General features: G+C 38.4%; 1 protein-coding gene across 2 annotated transcripts in view; it reads left to right on the top strand.

Annotated features, from left to right (window-relative positions):
- Positions 1-21,140, top strand: part of EYS (eyes shut homolog) — a 1,018,924-nt gene that overhangs the window by 718,797 nt on the left and 278,987 nt on the right. For both annotated transcript variants that reach the window (XM_030007184.2, XM_030007189.2), the window contains 2 exons: positions 8,044-8,234; positions 9,988-10,079. In XM_030007184.2, coding sequence (XP_029863044.1) covers positions 8,044-8,234; positions 9,988-10,079 — 283 coding nt within the window. The remainder of the gene's footprint in view (positions 1-8,043; positions 8,235-9,987; positions 10,080-21,140) is intronic.

Below are 21,140 nucleotides of genomic sequence, written 5' to 3' on the forward strand. Positions count from 1 at the left end.
GGCCCACATAAGTCACAGAAAAGGGACAAAAATAGAGCTTTTCGCTGGTGTTCAGTGAGTTTTCTTTTATGTAAAAAATTTAGAATAGTTTAAAAGAAACTCTTTTCCTCCTTCCCAAGAGATTTTAAAAAGTGTGTGGTTTATGTATTTTATACATATAGAAATTTGATATATATTACCTATATATATCTCTCTCAATATGTAGAAAATGGAAATTATTACTGTGAATATAATCTACTATTATCCTTGGATATAAAAAAGTTTCATGCCCATTTTTCCCACAGTATCCAAATACTGTAAATAATAAACAAAGAAATTTTTTACATTTTTAAAAGGGGATTTTACTTCCACTTCCCATAACATAAGTCTATATTACAGAATGTTGCTACTTGTATGATTAGAAATCTCTGAATTTCAATCTGTGTTGTAATCTTGGCTTCTTTATACCTCTCTGCTTTCTAAAGTTCTGTGCTGTTTGTGCATATATATCTTTTTTGAAAAATGTATTGTGTAAGAAGATCTTGTATGTAAAGATTATTGTGTTGTTTCCAACTGTATTTTATAACTCTTGGACAGAATGGAGGGAAGAAGTGAAAATTAATAGAAAATACAGCCAATTATCCCCTTTGTGGAGTGAGCAGGGAGGTTAAGTGCAGATCTCACTACCAACAGCTTTGCAGACTGGCTTTTGAACATGAAGACATTAAGACAAAATATGGATCAACAGGCATGACTGATGCATGTGTGAGGAAAGGAAAGACACACAATAATTGTAGGAAAAAGGAAGGAGCTTCCTGGGGTTTAGGATCTGATTTTCAATCCCTTTAAGGCAGCTGAATTCTATGTATGTGTTCGCACATGTGTGCATGTGTATGTTTAGGCTAGAAGTGTGGACATTGTGAATTACAGGAGCTCTAAACCAGCCATGTTTTTCTTTCAGAAGAATTTTGCAGTCTACTCAAATCTGTAGCTCTGTGTAAGCATGACAAAGGAACAGTAAAGAGGGTTTATTCATAACTGTTGTTTTTCTTTGCTTGAAAGCTGCTTGTGGGCTACACTGGCAACGGTTCTGGATGTTAACCACATTTTATTGTTGTCTAGCACGCCACATTAGAGAACTTTTCAACTTTGAGAGAAAAACATAACTATAATTCTCTGCTAGTCATGCAGCACAGACTTCTTTGACAGCATAAAACATAGTTTCACTGTAACTGTGGGTGCGTTATGTGGAACCAAAGGTGAGGCATACCACAGTGAAATAGCATTGCATCTCGAAATAGAAATAATGGTTGAAGATCATTGTTCTGCTCTGTCTTTAACGTGTTTCGGCTGAAAAGACTAAGTAAAACATACGGAAGAACATGAGACTCACTTGAAAATAAGCTAAAACCTCTTAAATGCTTATTACATATACAAAGCAGGCTGTTGTATTTAAGGGAATAAAGAATAAAACCTATGGATTATTTTGCTGTGGCTGTCCTCCAGGACTCACTGGAATGATTGACCTTACTTTAGAATGCAAAAGAGAGTGATTGACATGACTCATTAGATGTGAAGCCTCAAAGAAATGCAGTTTTTGGAGATAAAACATAGAAATTTAAAGAAAATGAAAGCTGAGGTACTTTCAGCATATTGGGAGTAAAGAAAAAGCACTGCTACATGCATAGGCCACCTGAGACAAGAGGCTCTAAAAGAGGTAAAAAAAAAAAAAAAAGGTATCATATGACTAATATTATCCATTAACATTGCTTTCATATTCTGTCAGAGTTTGCAAAGCTGGGAAGGCATGAATTCTTTGTAGTTAGGACAGCAAGTGTGTTTCTGCTGTGGGAAGTTACCTGTTTCAATTTAAGACCATTTTCTCTTATCCTCCTGTCATTCCTGTCTACAAAGAGCCTGACTGTCTCCTCAGTGACAACCTTGTAAGTACCAAAAGGCTGCTGTTAGGTCCCCCTCAAACCTTCCCATCTTCAGCTGGAACATGATGCTGGACCCTTGCTCTGTCATGGCAATTGCTTTTCCTCATGTGAAGCTTTTTTTGCATGTGGGAACCTTCAGCAGTGGTTGAAATAGGATCAAATCACATCATTAACACTTTGCATACTAATTGGTAGTATGAAGAAGGTAGTGTGTACCTGGAAGAAGTGAATTCTCACTATCAACTGTGATCTAGGTACAATAAAAATAGTGAATGAAGGAAGTGCGAACAGCAGTTTAGTATTTGAAATCATTTATTGGTATTAAGTGCAAAGGTTGGAAACACTGTAGTTTTGACAAAATATTTGACTGTAATTGACAATAGTTAGAGTCATTGTTTGAAAATCTTCGCCAGGGTGCAGAACAGTAATATTTTACCGAAGACATAAATTCCAGCTAGAAATGGAACTCCCACTAAGCAGCTTCACCACTAAGAAAGGCTGGTTATAAAAATCTCCCTTCCTTTTTTTTCAATAGTCAACTTCAAGATAAAAGTAATACTAATGAAATTTACTTTTTGTCCATGTATTTCCCATGTTCCTCAGAAAGTGAAGAAATAAGCCGAGAGAGAGTTTCACAGCAAAGTATCACAGCTGAATTTGCTTTGTGCCATCCTAATTAGAGGACTGAAGACTTATTTACGAATTCAGAATGAAACTGTTAGCTTCAAGGTCACTGAAGAATTGTTTACCAGCACAGATCTCCCCAAGAATATATTCACAAAAATATTTGTTAAACTTCAACTTTCTGTATGTGTTCATGTAATTTAAAAGGATGCTCTGTACGAATACTCACAGGAGAATGAAATGGTGGCCAGGGCTGACTAAATGTAATGATGTTTTACCTGACTTGCCATCTGTAATTCTTGGCAGTGCTTCTGCTGTTCCTCTCCCCAAGCGTCAGTGGTTGAGGAGCTTGTCCATCCTATACCAGCACGAATTGAGTTACGTTCATCTTATACTTGCAAGAGCTTCCCGTCATGCTGTTGCCCAGACACACTTTCTCCTTCTTCGCTTCTCTTCAGGTTCTGGTACCTGTCCCCCAGCACACCTAGTCGAAAGCCCTCCTCGTTAGGTTAACAAGCAAACCCGCTCTTGCTCCGCGTTGTTAGACGCGTCAGCGAAACGGTTAGGCGTTTTGCTGCGTGAGTCGGCTGCCGGTCAGGACTTCGCCCCTGGCTGGCGGGACCGAGGGCCCCCGCGCCTTCCTCCCTCACCCCCAGAGCTCTCAGTCTCTCCCGCTGCGCGGGGTTACCGGCGGCGTGGCGGGTGCCCCCCACAGAAGAGCATCCCTGCGCGGGATCCCAGATCCCGGCCCTGGCAGGCAGCAAGGCCCCGGAGAGCTCGGGCCAGACTGGCGCCGCCGTACCCCGCAGGAGGCAGTCGGCCATGACGGTCTCCCACCCGCCTTTGCCCCCCTGCGCGGACGCGAGCTCTGGGCTGGGCGGGCTCCCAGGGGTCTGCCGGAGCATCTTGTCGGCCCTCGGCGGGGTCTGCTGGGCCCGCAGAAGCCGTCCTCTCGCTGCCGGAGGCCGCGAGCTTCAGCCCAGCCCAGCCCAGCCCAGCCCCGCCGCGGGGCCGCGGCCTTCAGCTGCGCCCGTCCCTCTCTTTGAGCGGCTCAGCCTCTTTCCCTCCCCCGTTTACTGCAGACCCCTCGTTTTCCCTGATGGCGGGCAGCTGTGGGGCCGGGAGGGAGCCGGGGTGCACCGGGCAGCCATTGGCGGGGCCTTGGGGCAGCCATGAGAGGGCCGGGGCCACTGCCGGTGCTTTTGGTCAGCCGGCCGGCCTCGCAGGAGGCGGCGAGCCGGGGCGGGCGGCCGCGAGCGCGCCCTCGCTGAGGTAAGCCGTGGCACCGCGTACGGTGGGAGGCGGCAGGCCGTCCCGAGGAGCAGCGGTGCTCCGCGGGCGCTGCGCGCGGGCCTGGGCGGCGGGCGGCTGCTGGCAGTCGGCTCTTGGGCTGGAGGGTCTGCAGCCAGCCCGCTGAAGCAGTCCTTGCTCTGGCCTTTTCGTTTCGCTCTTGTAAAGTTTTTTCTTTCGCTTGGCGTGCCCTAGCGTAAAATAAACGCAACTTTCTTATGACCGCGGTTTTATGCTGTTGTAAGGGATCTGTTCCTTCTTTATAAAAAATAGATAAATTTTCCAAAGAGCAAGTTAATTGTTCGTATCTTTCAGGAGAGGGTCCTTCTTACAGGCAATGATGCCTTCTCTTTGAATGTTGTAAGGTATTTCTAATTAAAACAATAGTAAATGACGTAAAAGATGTGTCTGTGAAAGAGGCAAAAACAATAGCTTGAAGGAGAGTGTTTTATTCGAAGGTGTAGCATTACAAAAAAGGAATTGCAGTAGAAAGAAGAAAAGTGTTACTATAATCCTCTCTGTGCCTGAATCCATGCAAACTGCAGGGTATGCATTAGACACAGAAATATCCAGAGGCAGAAGCTCCATTGTCCACAGGAACGTATGCTCATGAGCGTATTAAAAGTTTTTATTATCTCTACCTGCCTTTAAAAACCAAGACTTACAGCTGTCTAGCTCTCGAGATGTTTTAAGTTTGAAGGCCTCCGCTCTGAACCTGATCCAGCTGAAGCTCATTACAACAGAGGAAACCCAGTAGGTACTGGCAGGAGTTAATGAAGCTTGCCAGTTGGCTGCGTTGCAGACCTGCCTGCCTATGTGCTTACAGTTAGAGCTAGGTCTCAAACCTTTTAACATTCTGACATTAATGTGAATTCGTGTAAACAGGAAAACACGGAGAGCTGTATGTGCACAGGGGAACAAGCTACAACTGCAAGGATTTTATAGGCCAAAGGGCTTTCCTGTTTCTTAGGAAAGCAAGTGTTAGACATTCAGAGTGAAAGAGAAAACACAGCTTCAATTTTTCTTATTTTTTTTCTAAAGGCTTGGGTGACGAGCACTCTGCTTTAGGACAAATAGCAATCTAGGAAGCCAGCTCTAAAGGTGAAATGAAAAAGCCACATGTAAGTGTAGTAGAAGGATTATAAGCAAAGCTTACGTTCTATAAAAAGAGATTGTGTATTCTTACAAACTGTGAGAATCTTTACAGGTAAAACCACAGCAGTGGGTTTTGTTAATAGCTATTGTGGGAAGGTATGTAACCATTTGTGATTCAAGTAGCACGTTTTTATTACTTTCACAAAAACCTGGAGCCTGCTAAATGTTCTTCAGTGCTTTCTATCATTAACTCTTTCCGTATTTATGGACATAAAGCAATTGCAGCAATTTTACTGCAGCTGATTCCTTTAAAAAGCTTTCTGGTTAGCAGCATGAATATATTTCCTATAAGAAGCCAAACTGGCCTCAAATCCATGGAATAATGGAGTGTATTGTCTTGCAAGGCAGCATCATTTCTGGCCATAGGAAGATAAAAAGACATGAGGTCAGTGAGAATAAAGTACAATTTATGTCTGCAGTGCTCTGTGTACTTGCTACAATTACACATGGAAGGGTAAAGGTAGATGCCACCAGCTCTTGCTTGTTTGGCCTTTCTTGAAATTTAGTAGATAATCCAGTCTGGCCTCAGTTACCAGAGTTAGATTGTAGTTTCAGGAATCATGAATAAACTGCTTTGTTCCCCTGCCCACCTCTTTTTTTCTTCTCACAATTACAGATTTTACTCTCTTGTAGTGAGACCTGGGGGTTCAGATGCCTTCCGTTAGCAAAGCACCAAAGAACTGACATAACTTTGACCTGTTCTCACATGTCTACTTAATTATATGCTGAACAATGCAAAAAAAGCCCACCTCCAAAAAGCTGAGAAGGTACAGAAGGAATTAGGACTGCAGGAAAGAGATGTTCCATGCAACATTGCTGTCTTTCAGCCAAGCTGATCTCCTAAGTGGAGTCAAGAAAAGGAGGTGGTTAGGTATCAGTACCTCAGGAGTGTGGGGATAACTGAGTGCTTCCATGGGAGAAGCAAAACCATGTGCAGGGGCAGTTCAGGGTAAATGGAATGAGGGAAAGATTTAGTGCTCAGTGACAAGCTCAGGAAGGAAAACAAAAAAGGGTTAGGGATTGGAGGTAATCCTCTAAAGCTGTGTCTGCCCTTTCTTAGAGAAATTGTCCTGTTTATAAAATGGAAGAAGCTTTCTGTGCAATTTTGTATGTTTGGTTTTTTTTTTAATCGAGTTTTCTGAAATTTACACATACAGGCTTAAATTTCAAAACAGAATTTTTAAAGATTAAATACACTACACTTATAAGGTCATCTTTTTTCATCCATGATCATTGATTGGTATTGCTTGAAATTTTTGGTTTGTTTTACTGCGTGTTGTATGTGTGCATATATTACTGATCTGTTGCTGTTTCTCTTTTCACCTCTTCCTGAGAATTTGTTGAGAAGAGCTTTGCTTGGGATTTGACCACAGTGACTCTGACTTTGTAAATACGTTTCTGAAAAGTCATGAATGGATAAAATTCAGTATAGTCTTACAGTGATATACAGGAGTGCAACATTAATAGTTTGTAACTTATCCCAGTATCATTGATGTTCAGAATTTAAGCATATGTAGTAATGTATTTGCTATTGGAGTTGGTGTCAGAACAGATTAAAATTTTGCTTGCTTTGGAAAATAGAAAAGGACCTGTGACCTTCAAAGATACTTGGAATCCCTGGGTAGATGATTCAGTGAAATTGGAGCCAGGTGAAATGGAACTATTCACTTACTATGTGTTACGCATTGTATCTAGGTTCATATTGTTGCACTGATTTTTTTAGTAAGATGGGTGAGCTGTTAATATTTCTTTAAATTTTTATCAGTCTCATAAAGTTGATCAAATAATTGTATGCTGTGTGATTCTTCAGGTGAGACTAAAGCATATTTCTGCTTGTGCAAAAATGAAAATGCCATAGCTGTGCTAAAATGGAACAACTAAACTCCTTGTGTTACATGTGTGGAAGAGGACACACATTTTTAATTCCTTATGAGCAGATAAATGTGCTGATCTGAGGCTCAGTTTAAATATTGGCAAGTAAAAAACCTAAGAAGTGCATAACTGCATTTGTGTGTGAATGGGGGTACCCATGTACGTGTTGAATACTCTTGTAAAAACACAATACGTGAAAGAGAAAGGAAAGGATGGAAAGGGAAAGAAAAGGAAGGAAGAAACAAAGGAAGGGAAAGGAAAATAAAAAAGGAGGAAGAAAGGAAGGGGGGAAAGAGACACAGAAAAGAAAGGAAGAAAAAATAGAAAGAGAAATTAAGAAAAAAGGAAAAGAGAAAAAAGAAATAGGAAGACAGAAAGAAAAAGGAAGAAAAGAAAGGGAGGATGAAGGAAGGAGAGAGGAGAAGAAAAAGGAGAGAAGAGGGAAAAGGAAAGGACAGAGGAGAGAAAAGGGGGAGAGAGAGAAAAAAGAAAAAGCAGCCACTTTTAAGTGTACTCTGTCATCTGATGGGCTTGCAGCCATGTATTCACATACCTTTTCCATTTAAATAAGAGCTGTATCTGCCCTTGCCAGGTGTGGCACAGGGTGCTGAATTTTAAGAGGGATCTAGACAAATCAAACAGACAAGCTAGATGTAGTCAGAAGGGAAATTTTCAGCTTTCACCCTAGCAACATCCCATTGTTTGTTTTAGGCAGGAATAGTTGACATATTTGATTAAGATGCCAATTTCATAATTAGGCTGTGGAATGTCTTCCTGCCTTTCCATACCATTTGGTTTCTGCAAAGACTTCAAACTCATTCATTCTTGCATCAAAAACTATGTGAATGCCTAACTTTGAAAAAACTATTATTGACTCCTGCGGAGCCAAAGCTGCTAGATATGTACCAAGTACTATCGTCTTCATAGCCTTTTCTTTCAGGCATTGATCCTAGTTGCCTGCTTAATATAATTTGACCTAAACCTTTATGTCTAGTTTTAGAAACTCTCGGTGTTAGTCTTTGACAGAAGAAACCTAACATAAATTTTCAGATTCATGTCTGTCTCCTTGACAGATGTAAAAGAGTATCCTGCATCTTTGCTCCTGTTAGCAGAATAAGAAGGCAGTGGGTGAAGAAGAAAAATGTCTTTGTATCCTTATATCCTCTCAAATTTCTACTTACAGATTTTAGTTGTGCTTGCTATTACGGTGATTCTTACCTGGAATTTCAAGGCTTGCATTTGAATGTGCAAAACTTCATCCAGTTGGAATTTAAGACCTATAAACCTCATGGACGACTCCTGCATATTGAACAGAGCCCAGAAACAAAAGGGCATTTTTTAATTCAGCTTTTCATCAAACATGGCACCTTACAGGTAAGGCATCAAAATCTCGCACTAAAGGAGAAGTAAGTAAAAGTTAATATCTGTAAAAAATTTTAATATTTTTTTTTTTCTGTTCCCTACTGTAGAAGACAGTAGATAGAGCTACAGAGTTTCTGGAGATTCTTTAGTATTTTAAGGAAAACAGTTGTCAAACTTGCCATCTCTTAGGACAAATTCATGGCTAATACGATTAGTATGCCTCACAAGAGTTGGTGCTTGAGGAAACTTGAATAGTGATTATAATTTGAATGTCTCATAAAAAAAGTACACATTAAAAGACAAAAATAAAGAATGTAGATTTTGTCTTTACAACTGGTACAAATTAAGGTATTCTGTTTTATATACAAAGCCTAAACTAACTGAACCTCCTCTGTGCAAGTTCATTAAAATTGTTACAAGGGCGGCTCTGGAATTGAGTGAATTGTCATGGGAAAATTTACTGTGTAAGGGAATAGAGTGTATCTTTGTTACCGTGCGGCTCTGAGTAGAAGCCTTTTATGTGACCTATCATGTTAATTCACAGTTCCACAGAATCACAAAAAACATTTTCTTGGCTTTCGTGGACAAACTAAATAGGAATACATTTGTTTATAAACATTAAGGAGTAAAATGTGTATCCCAGTAGGTCTTTACCTTTGGCAAGTTATTCCTTCTTTTCTGAGGAAGAGATAAAGCTTGAGCTTTATGAAGAGATGGGCAGATACTGAAGGGGCTATAAAAAGATATTAAACGAGAAGTTACTTTTCTCATAATGGATCTTCCGTTTTCCTGTTAAAAAATTCCAAAAGCTCGGCTGTAATTATATTCTTCTGTAAAAATTGTGAAATGACTGTTAGGAACAGCATATTTGAGTTATTTGCCTTCATGTCTAAAGAGCATGATCATACTAAAAAGATATATAAATTAAACATGAACAGCAAAAGAAGAAAATAGCCTTTTACTTTATTTTGTTATATTGTGATTTACTGTGGTTTATTATATTGTGACTATCCAGAACAAATGAGATTAGTCAGGGGCAGGAAGTTATCCGAGGTTTAGAAAATGTTGACGGCTCTAAGTCCATCTTACTTGTATTCATGGTAAAGTAATGATGCAGAAAGATATTTTTCTAACATATCATAAGCACCATAAAATATGAAAGTAGTTTAATTGACAAAAATCTATTCAGAGATCCCAGTGTGCCATGTTAAAACTAATTGAATTCACTTAATCATTCACAAAGCTGGTCAATTAAATGCAGATTTAAAGCCCAATGAACAAATGGTTCTAAGCTCACAATCAAGCTACAATTACAAGTAGACAAACCATGAAATCAAGTGCTTGTTCACATTAGTATAGGAAATTAAATGGTGTTCCAAAATGCTCAAGCCTGCATGCTACATTACGTGTTTGGAAGTGCAAGGAGGCCATAAAATGGTAAGTAAAATTCACCCGTGGCCACTGTTAATTTTGGGTTGCAGATGGTCAACTTCTTTGCAGATCAGGCCCATAATATCTGATTGTTCAACGCACAAAGATTAAAGCATTTTCATGCAGGCTAGGAAGTGTATATGTGTGCTTGTATATTTCTGGTACAATAGACTTCCTGACCCAGATCTTTAATGAAACATTAGTTTTGTGTGATACACATGACATCCTTCAGGTTTTTATGAAACCATTTGTTATTTTTAAATTCAAGTTTCTGAGCCTGTAACTGTTTAATTATTAGAAATCATGTAATAAAAGCATTTTTCCCACTCTGTAGTACCAGTTTTTATGTGATGAAGCAGCAGAAGTCAAAAACATCACTACTACTGCTAGAGTGGATGATGGACACTGGTATAAAGTGCAAATTAGGTAAGTTTTATATTTTACTGTTGTCTGTGTTTATAATTGCTTCGAAGATCATCTAGGTTGGATAGTTAGTAAATTCCAATCATACTATATCTCATTAGCTATGACTGATACCTGAACATGTGCAGTAAAATCATGTTATGGTAGTTTGGACTAAAACACGTCCCTGGAAAGAATGTTTAAAACTATAGTACAGTTGGACAGTGCTCATCACATTACTGATATGCTTAACGGAAATAAGCTTATTCTCATTGAAATCATGTATCATAGCAAACATAAACATTCAGGCAGGGAAGCTGCTGTGCAGTAGGTCCAAGCTACTTAGTCCAGGAAATAGTTGCATTTCTGACAATGAGAGTGTGACTAATAGAAACATCTTGAAAAATAGATAAATAGGCAGAAGCTGCACCGTGACTTTTGTTGCTGTCACTGACTTGCAACTCACAATAGGATATATTACTCCTGGAAAAGTAATACTTGCAACTGAAGGAGGATAAAATGAAAGGAAAATGAGGTACGTAGTAGGTTTTCCATGTTCTTTGTACATAGATATATCTGATGACCAAAGGTCTGTGCTGTTAGAATCCACAACCTTTTAAGAACTTGGAAGAGAAAGTTTTGTTTTCACTTCGTTGGACAATTAGGCATAAGTCTTAGTGAGGTTTTCAGGTGCCAAGTTCCTATTAGACAGCTTAAAATATGTCCAAGTCCTCTAGTCCAGCAAGAAGTAAGAGAGCTAGCTGTCTGCTTGTCTCTCAGGAGCAAATGACTCCCTAAAAAGTTTGTGGAGGGGTACAGAAGGGACAAAAGCGTTTTACTGGAATAAGCCTTTTACAGCTATATCTGTCCAAACATAGCTAAATGAAGCACTTTTGCAGGGTAGCTACAGCTGGACCCTTAGCTTCTATGGGAAACTGTAGTGGTGATTGTATCCATTATGTTGTGCCTTGCTGCCTCAGATGCGGCAGTGAGTAGTCAGTGAGAAGGACCATGGTTTGCTGCTGCATTTCAGCTATCATTGCTGTCATATTTTTTTCCAGCAATGTAAACCAGGCTTAAGCTCCAGACCATGCCGTAAGACAATGCAAACTAACGCAAGGAGCAAAAGTCAGTAATTCGCTGAAGTTGTGCTTGTCACCCAAAAAGGGAATAACATAAAACCAAACCATGCTAATGGAAGATAAAAGCAAGTGTAAGCTCCTCTCTGACCAGGAAGGAATAGAAGACACCTCTATGACACTGATAAAAGTGGGATTCTCTAAAATCCTGAATAACATACACGGTTCTATGTATTTCTCTGGTTTTGAGTCCCTCTCAATCTCAGAAGAGAGAAAGTAGAATTGGAATTATTTTTTTTTTAGAGAAGAGATATAAAGATAAAGGCATTAAACAGCTTCTGTATGAAAGGTGACTAAATAATCAAGGACTCTGCAAGTCCATTAAAGACAACTGAGGGAGAAAACCAAAGAAATCTAAAAAAATCCCAAGTGACACAGAGAAAGTGGATAAGGACTGGAGACATAAAGTTTTTAGTCTGTTATCTAGTTTAATCCATTAGAATTCTATTGTTATTCCTTTGTTCATTTTAAGAAAGATTTAAGATCATGAAGACAACAAACGTATGAATACCTCAACCCTCAGTACTGCAGGAGACTTAAAGAAAAATATCCTTTCCCCTGGTGCTGGAGCATTAGAACTGCCATGTCGTTGACATTACTCAGATGTATTAAGTACCATGATGCGAGTGCACCTATTTTATGCATTTTCCCCCAACTCCATCAAGCAGAAAATAACTTGAATCTATAAATCAGCCTATGGCAATAGCTGGAAAGAAAAACAACCCAATTTCTATTTCTGGTGTTCCTTTTGAGCCTAAAAAGGAGGGAAGAAAGAGTTATCTTCTTTCATTTGCAGAGAATGATAATTATTTCAGGACAGCTCAGGTATGATGGGCCACACTGATTTTTGCTGCTGAAAGAGAAGGAATGCATACCATTTATGGGATTCAGGCTAATTAGTGAGCAATTATTAATTAATCACTCTACTTACTTTAGTAGACTGGAAATGGTTTTGCCATTGTTTTAACATTGTGCAGACAACACCAAGTTGGGCGGGAGTGTTGATCTGCTGGAGGGTAGGACAGGCTGGATGGATGGGCCGAGGCCAACCGTGCGAGGTTCAACAAGGCCGAGCACCAGGTCCTGCACTTGGGTCACAACAACCCCGTGCAGCGCTACAGGCTTGGGGAAGAGCGGCTGGAAAGCTGCCCGGCGGAAAAGGACCTGGGGTGTTGGTCAACAGCCGGCTCAATATGAGCCAGCGGTGTGCCCAGGTGGCCAAGGCGGCCAATAGCCTCCTGGCTTTTATCAGAAATAGCGTGGGCAGCAGGAGTAGGGAAGTGATCATCCCTTTGTACATGGCACTGGTGAGACCGCACCTCGAAGACTGTGTTTGGTTTTGGGCCCCTCACGACAGGAAAGACACGGAGGTGCTGGAGCGTGTCCAGAGAAGGGCAACGAAGCTGGTGAGGGGCCTGGAGCACAAGTCTTGTGAGGAGCGGCCGAGGGAACTGGGGTGGTTTAGTCTGGAGAAGAGGAGGCTGAGGGGAGACCTGATCGCTCACTACAACTGCCTGAAAGGAGGTTGTAGCCAGGTGGGGGTCAGTCTCTTCTGCCAGGTGGCTGGAGATAGGATGAGAGGAAATGGCCTCAAGTTGTGCCAGGGGAGGTTTAGGTTGGATATTAGGAAAAATTTCTTCACTGAAAGGGTTATCAAGCATTGGATCAGGCTGCCCAGGGAAGTGGTTGAGTCACTGTCCCTGGGGGTATTTAAAAGACACGTAGACATGGTGCTTAGGGACATGGTTTAGTGGTGGACTTGGCAGTGTTCGGTTAAGGGTTGCACTGAATGATCTTCAAAGGTCTTTTCCAATCTCAGCGATTCTATGATTCTAAGATTTAAAATTTTAATGGTGCAGATTCAGAAAGATTTGTTTAGAAGTTGCTTCTGTTTTCATCTACTGCATCTTTACATGTGCTTGAGTTAATGAAGAAAATGTATATGCTGTATGGAAAAGTATAACCACTGCTTTACATACTTTTTTCTTCATTAACCAATATATGTTATTGACAGATTAGATTTGATAGAGTCACTTTTGAAATACGTGTGTTACTTGTTTTATGAAGTTAACATTTAATTTAATCAACTGTAGTATAAAATGGCACAGTAAAACTTAAGATTACTTCAGTGAAAAAGTGCTGTAGCTTATTCAGCAGCTGTCTAGAGCTTTGCAAACATTGTTTAATGTTCTCAGAACTGATTTGCAGTGAGGTGAGTAAGTTAAATATTGAACAGTGGTATCTGGGAAGTTGGCAAAGTCAGGATGGGAGTGTAGGAGATACTGAATACTCTAACATAGTGGATATGCACAGTGTGGGATTTTCTTTGTTCTGCAGATGTTAAGTATTATGAACAGACATCATGGGTAATAAAAAAAAATTATTTTGTACTTGTTTGTTGGAAGAAACTGCTCATTCTCATTATTTAAAGTATTTTTAATTGTTTGGAGCCCTTTTGATGTGGCCCTGTGATGGAAAGTTTTTTGTCTTTCAAATTCACTAAAAGCAATGCATTTCACCTACTGAAGATAAGCCGTCTGCAAAGAATATACTGCCTTTACAATATCATACTAAATGAAAGAAATAGACTTAAAAGTAGTGAGTGTTGTGTAATGCGAGTTGAAATATAGTGAAAATTAGATAGTGATAACATCTTCCTTTTCTGCTTACAGGGGAACATTTTACTACTTCCTTTATCCCACAGAAATCTTTCCTGGTGTGAATAAAAGAAATGTCACACCTTTTAATGTTTGCAAATAAACGTGCATATTACTGTCAGACACTATGCTATATCCAGTTCTCATAGTTCACCAGAATAGTCATGCTGAAAGTAAAATAGCAGCATTGCTATTCATGCTGTTATTTCATGATAATGGAGTATTGTGGCTACAACAATTGTAACGATTTAATAAAATTGGATATAATAAGAGGACTGGATTTGCATCAAAATCTGGGATAGCTTGATAATTTTGGATAGAATATAACTTATTGCCTCAGATTAGTCTTAATGTATGGCATTGGCTGCTAAAACCAACATGTTGCCAAGGTTTGCCTCAGAGCAGTGCCCGAGAGTTCTGTTTTATGTGTAAGCTAGTACAGTTGTTTACCAAGTCTGGCTATTAATGAGGATCATTGCAGCTGTTTCACTCGCATTTCTGACTGTATTGTTTTGCTTTTCTTAAGAACATTGCCAGGGAAGTGAAAGTGCTACAGTGAAAAATGGATATGGGCAATATCACACAGGGATTAGATTTCCTCAGGGTATTATGAAGGGAAGGAAATGTTAGACTGAAGCCTGGGGAAGTTTACATGTTTGGCTTTCTTGTGAAGGTACAGTTACCTTACTGGCAATGCAGGGGATGCTCTACCACAATCTTCTCATTCCAGCCCTTATAAAACTGCCTTCTTTAACTGCTTTGAGATTTATCTTCTTCAATCTTTGTCATCAAAACAAGTTGATAAATTAACATGTATTGCAGAAACAGGCCAAACTGCAGCAGCGATATTAGAAATTTGTCCTTTTATTGGTCCACTCCATTTCAACAACAATTATTTCAGTACTGATAATAATAGTCTCCTTGATTAAATAAGAAATTCTTTATTTTACTTTTAATCTCAGATCACAATTGTCAATTGCTTTAGCAAATCTGTCATCTTATAAATTGATTATGCAGTAGATGTCATGAATGCAACTTCTTTCTTTAAAATTAGTCTATCCACTTTGAACTTTTCTTTTAATCGACTGTGACCATTAGGATTAGAAAACTGGTGTAGATGCTCCACCAGTCTAGAAACCAACTGCAAAATGTGGCAGTTTGCTTTTTTAGAGAGTTCGTTATTCTTCTCCTTTAACTCATAATGTTTGAAATTTGAGGTTTGCACTAGTTAACTATAGGACTTTTGGTGATGGATTGTCTTGGTTTTGAGATGTAGGTGTTTTCTGATTCCTCTAGTCAGAAAAAGATCTTTCTAATCATGCCATAATGCAACATATGCTCACTCTGGAGCTTGTATATTGCTTGCTTTTGACAGCTTTTTATGAAGGCCTGAGATAATACATATGGTGCAAAATATGCTGTATTATTTATCCTTCAGAATATGCTACAAAGCTCATATTTTCCCTAGGGCTTTCAGGCAGGTAAGATAAGCAGATGATAGATAAAGTGGTTAGAGAAAACTGCAGATGCTTCTCTGGTTTGTTTTTATATTTCACTTGTATTGTAAATTCCTGTGTTTATTTTATCACAGAGGTGCTGAACATTGGCCTTCATTTTTAAAATAACAGCATGTAGGTGAAGAGGTCATCCATCTGTTGTTTCATGTAGTGTGTAAATGCCATATACTCTACTTAATGAAAACATGCTTAACGCGCCATCTCCTCAAAAAGCAGTGTAAGCCACAAAATATTAATAGCAATGGCTTCTACTTAATTAGAGTAGAAGTGTATTCAATATTTATATAATGCGGTAAGAAGTGTATTCATGATGCGATAGCTTCATGCTCTTTTCACTTTCTGGGCCTCTCCCAAGGAAGCTATCAATGGCCTTGCATCAGCTGCAAGACTTTTGTTGAAGTACTTAGACATATGCAGAGTTAAGCCTGATTCATATTTATTACCAATACAAATTATTTAGGAAGTTGCTGGACCTTTAATCTGGCCACTGATAGGATCCTCACAAACATACTTTCCTAGCCCTGGCTGTGTTAGTCTTCTTTTCAGTCCCTCCTAAAGTGCCTAGTGTAAGACTAGGGCTGTATGAAATACAACACAAGTGCTGACTTATCTCATAATTTCTAGTTTTTGTATAATCAGAAACTTTTCTCAGCTCAGTGGTCTTACTTGGAAGAAGTGCAGTTTATTACATTTAGTCCAATTTATTTATGATTTATTAACACTGGTAATAAAATGATGTTTCTTGTTTCCTAAATTCCACCGTATCTTGATTCCTAATTAGGTTTTATCTGTTACTTACTGTCCAGTATCCATTGCAGAGGGGCTAAGTCAATGAAAACAAACTAATTTGAGAATAAAGTTTAGATGCAGAGGAGTTTTTATTTAAAATGGAAAACAAATTATGAAAACTTTTGAAATAATGAAACTAATGTCAAGACCTGGATTTGTAAGGTGGAAAATAAGAATGAGTTGATCATAAAGTATGAAGAAAATTGGAAGGATTCTTTTTTGGGTTTGGTTTTTTTGGACAGAGATAAAGAAATGTGACCTAAAATACTTATGGTGACTATCACACAGATGAACAGGAAGAAGTGAAGAATATCCTCCAAAGAGGGTATTCTGGAATACATCTGAAAGGAAAAAGATAATGACTTTGTTACAACAAATAGTGGCTATTGGCACAAGTAGCTCAAAAAACCTAATTTCTAGGTGCTGAAGATTTCTGTTACACAGTGACACTATCACTGCCCACTAGCAGAGCATGACAGTGCCACAGAAATGGCACTGCTGGATTGAAGAGAATCAAAGGATATTCTGATTTATGAACTGCGAATTAAAACCAAATATGAATCAAAAAACACTACGTAAAGTTTTGAAGTTTTGCCAGTCAGAATGTATCTTCGTGTGTTTTCCAGTTCATTCTACTAACCTGCGCAGTACATTTAGAGAGAATTAATTTGATTTTTAATCCTTTCACAGATAAGTAGAAGGGGAGCTGGGCTAATAACATTCCCTCCTGTGACTAATTTTATTCATTACTTTATCTCATAAATACTCGATAATTTAAATGTAGCTTAATGTATCTTTCTATTTGGAGGTCAAATGTTCAAAATAAATGGTGGTGCTTCTTAAGAATAAATGTTCAATCAATAAGTTTTCAGATTATACTTTTTATACCTAACCCTCCCTTTTTAATGACTTAGAGTACTATGGAAATAATGACTTTATAGATGCTGGAGAGGAATAGCAATGTAAATACAAATACAGCATCTCCCTAAAAGTCATCAGAACAGCTAAAAAATAATAAACACAGGTAAGCAAACTGGTCTATATATAGGTGGAATACTGATAATGCATTGATGTTATCTGCTGCTGAAGAAATATTAAGGAAAGTGATAGGCAATCAATAAAATTATACTGACCCAGTTTGTTTTGTGAGTAAGCATAGATTTCTGTAGCTGAAGATTATTTTTGTGTACAAATACCAGAAATTAGCTTCATGTACAGTGCATCAATGCAGTTATCTTCTATTAATCTTAGATATTTTCAAAGTACTGGTTAGTTTAATTTTTTTTTCCTGAAAAGAGAACATCTTAAACTTCAGTAGTAGAAGTACTTTACCAAAACTATTATCTATTCTTTGAAGTGTAATTATCATGAAAAAAACCTATATTTTTATTTCTAGATTTGCAAACTATTCATTTTTTCCTTATTTACAATTGCCTTTCTTTCTCTGTCTTCAGTAAAAATAGAGAAGAAACAACATGCCCTCTCTTACTGACAGCTGCATATCACTAAATTCCATATCTCTTAGAGATACTCTCTGAACAATTTATGTATTTGCTGGAGGCTTTTCCTCGGGACATGTCCTTAGCTGGTTCTCTGTTTAAGCATATTTAAATCCTGTTCTATCCCATGTGATCTATACAGTAACTCTTAACTCCATTTTTCACATTATTAATTTCCCAGACTGTTCATAATTTTATTCTCAGAATAACTCAAATTGCTAATTTTTAAAACAAAGTAGTAACAACATTGACTGACATTTTGAAATAATTTTTCCTTATAAAAAGTAAGAGAAGATAACAGTATCCTATTTCCGAATGGATTTTGTTATTTGGAAAGCAGACCCAATAGATGTAATGCACGCAATCCAGTAGTTTCTTTTATATACTTAAATGTGCTGAGCCCTTTGACTTCCTAAGCAAAGTGATTTTAAGTTCTTGTGTTTTCACATGTGATGTCAGTATATTTTATACAATATATGCATATTAATTAAGAGCAAATATACCATCTATCATAAAGGAAGCTTAGGGAAAAAACTGTAGGATTTTAAAAATATTTTATAGAACTTCTTTTCCCCTCTATGGATGAACATGTTACATCATTTGAACACTACAGAATGAGGTACCATAGGCTACCATTTTTATCTAAGATAAAATTTCTAAAATTTCTTGGGTTTAGAGTTTCAGGCCAGAAGGGACTGCTCATTTGACCACCAAGGGACTACTAGGTTGACCTACTCTGTGTCAAAAATGATCAATATTTTGTTCAGAAAACCACAGACTTCAGTTAAATCAAACCGTTCTATTTCTTAAATATTTTCCTATGATACATTCTGCTGAGGTCACCTCTTCCTAAACCCACAGCACTGGTGAGGAATTTATATATCCAAATGATTCTGGCTGGCAAACCCCAGCCAGCACTTCAGTGAAAAGCTGGAAATAAAAGCTGGGTAAAGATTCCTTTCTGCTCCTGCTAACCCTATGTCTCAGATACGTGACCCTGACTGTACGAACAAGCAGCCGCAGACATCTGAGAGGTGTAATCCACTCTCACCTCAGAGATTTTTTTTTTTTTTTTTTTTACCTGCTGGATATCCTTTCACCACAAGTCTCAAGCTCTGCTATTTGAGAGGTGTCCCAGAGAATGGAGAAACAAAAAATAATTGGCCAGTTCTGTACTGGGAGAAAAATGCTGTTAGGCATTGCACATTGCATCCAGAAGCCTGAAGGTGTAAGTTTTCTAAAAATCTTTGTGCTGAGGCAGATATGAGGCAGCACGAGTATTTGAAAGATGATGCAAGCCATCCTTTTCTCGCTGAATAGGGATGTGCAGAGAGCAGGACAAGCAGTATAGCTGTCTTGTTTATTCAGACAGTGCTGTATGAATACTGTACTGTGTAACTCCTGCTTAGGGAGAGGGAGGCTGTCTTTCTACTTTATCCAGCATGATTCCCTTTCAGTCAGAGTCATCTTGGAGGCAGGGAGATTGCTCCTCTTCTGAAAGCAAATAAGCTTTCTCTCCCTGAAGGACAGGATGGAGCTTGCAGAGAGTCTGCAACAGCAGTGCAGACTGGGAAAATCCTAAATAAAAGAAGCAGAGTCTGCCTGCTGTAGGAAGCAAGCACTTAGGTGAGCCTTGTAAGACACGGAAGGAAGGAGATTTTGGTTGGGACCAACAGTATATAGTAAAGGATTTATTCAAGTTAGATAATAAATTTGCTTTCAAGCCTTTTATTTAATCTATCACACTTATTTCTACATTTTCATTATCTAAAAATTCTTTATTATTTAATGCAAATTGCTGTGCAAAGAAAGGAGGAGGAACATATGAATGCCCGTGGAATAAAGGCTGGAATGTAGTCCTTTGCCTAAATTGCCAGTCAAACCATACCTATAGAAGTATAAGAAATGCCAGTGAGATGATCCAGGCTCCACCATATCTACTGTACATATTCACAGTCCTCCATTCACTTTCAGAATTTCTTTAAAATGTTAGCTTAAAGCTTGTCTTCTAAAAATGAGCAATTTAACTTTCTTTCAGAAACAAGCTTTCTTTCACAAAAAAATCATGCTGTTATACTGCTGATGTTGCATGAGCATACTCCTTTCGTACATTGTGTAGTAAAGATCTGTTCTGCATTGCCAGACATGTCAGAATACCCTTTGCTATTCTGAAGTCTCTACAAGTGCTTTATTCATTCAACTAGAACCAAGATTTCACAGAGAAAGAAGGAATAGTGGAAATAGACAAAACCGAGAAGTGATGACAGAGAAACTTGGCATTAATATTTTCATTTCTTGCAGTTAGTTTCCAGAAATTGAAAATAATGAAAGTAGACTTTCTTCTTGCATATCTGTCTCAGTATACAAAAAACCCTGCACCGATCAAATCTAATAAAATATTAAACCTAAGTGCATTTGTTTGCAGCTAAATAATATTATTTTATTTTGCATCAATGCACTGTAAAACAATCTTAATTGGAATGAAAAACCATCATGAAATTGGAGCTCAATATGTTGTGCATGTTTTTTATATTCCACAAAGAGTGACTGTTTTTCATAAACTTCATGAGTCAACAGAGAATAAGCAACTGCCTTTTTCTAACAATGTAATTGAACGCAATGGATTTAATTATACTAAATTGATCATAATAACAGTTAATAGCGACTTAATACCGCCAATTAGTTTGAGACAAACTGTTGTTTTACAGCCTCTTTAAGATAAAAGCTTACTTACTTAGTCATGCCACATCTTGGGTAGAATCACATTCTACACCTTCTCAGAACTCTGCCATCAAAGGAGACACTCAGAAGTTAAAACTTAGAATCATCAGAGACAAATCTGTGGTGTATAGCGATCTATTCTTGCTCAGATTATTTAACTAAATAAATACGAAAAATGTTTCTGTCATTGCTACTTTCTTTTACTTTGGATCTCAAAAGAGCTCCAATGAATGAAAATTTTCTCTTTTAACTTCTGAAACAACTTATTGCAGAGACAGAAATGTAAAAACAGTAGAGTAAGACTCTAATAACCGGCAACATACCTCAAATTTTGTTCTGTATTATTTTCTGAAGAACATTAAAGGATGCTTATGGGTACTTATCTTCTTATTCAGTGCAGTCTTTCAGTTTCACTTGAAATAAAACATCAGAGTTGCAAGTCTAGGTCTGACTCTAAATTTGCCGCTCTCTGAATGCTTGAATACCATACTCTAATTTGGGCCAAGCTTTTCGCTAAATGACTTGTTATTTACATCTACATCAACTTGAAATAAGTGCAGATTGTTTTCTAAGTTTAAATTCTGCAAATAGTATTTAAAGTTGTTACAATGTGAGCAGCAGGAAACTTGAAGCTCTCCAAACTGCAGACAGAAATGGCCAGAGGCATAGATCATTGTTTTTTCTCTAGCTAAATATATAGTAGTAAATAAAACTGAAATCTGAAGACTATTCTCTGGACCTGAGGCCAACTGGCAGGTCCCAG

Source organism: Aquila chrysaetos, chromosome 2 (assembly GCF_900496995.4).
Source record: "Aquila chrysaetos chrysaetos chromosome 2, bAquChr1.4, whole genome shotgun sequence".
NCBI lineage: Eukaryota > Metazoa > Chordata > Aves > Accipitriformes > Accipitridae > Aquila > Aquila chrysaetos.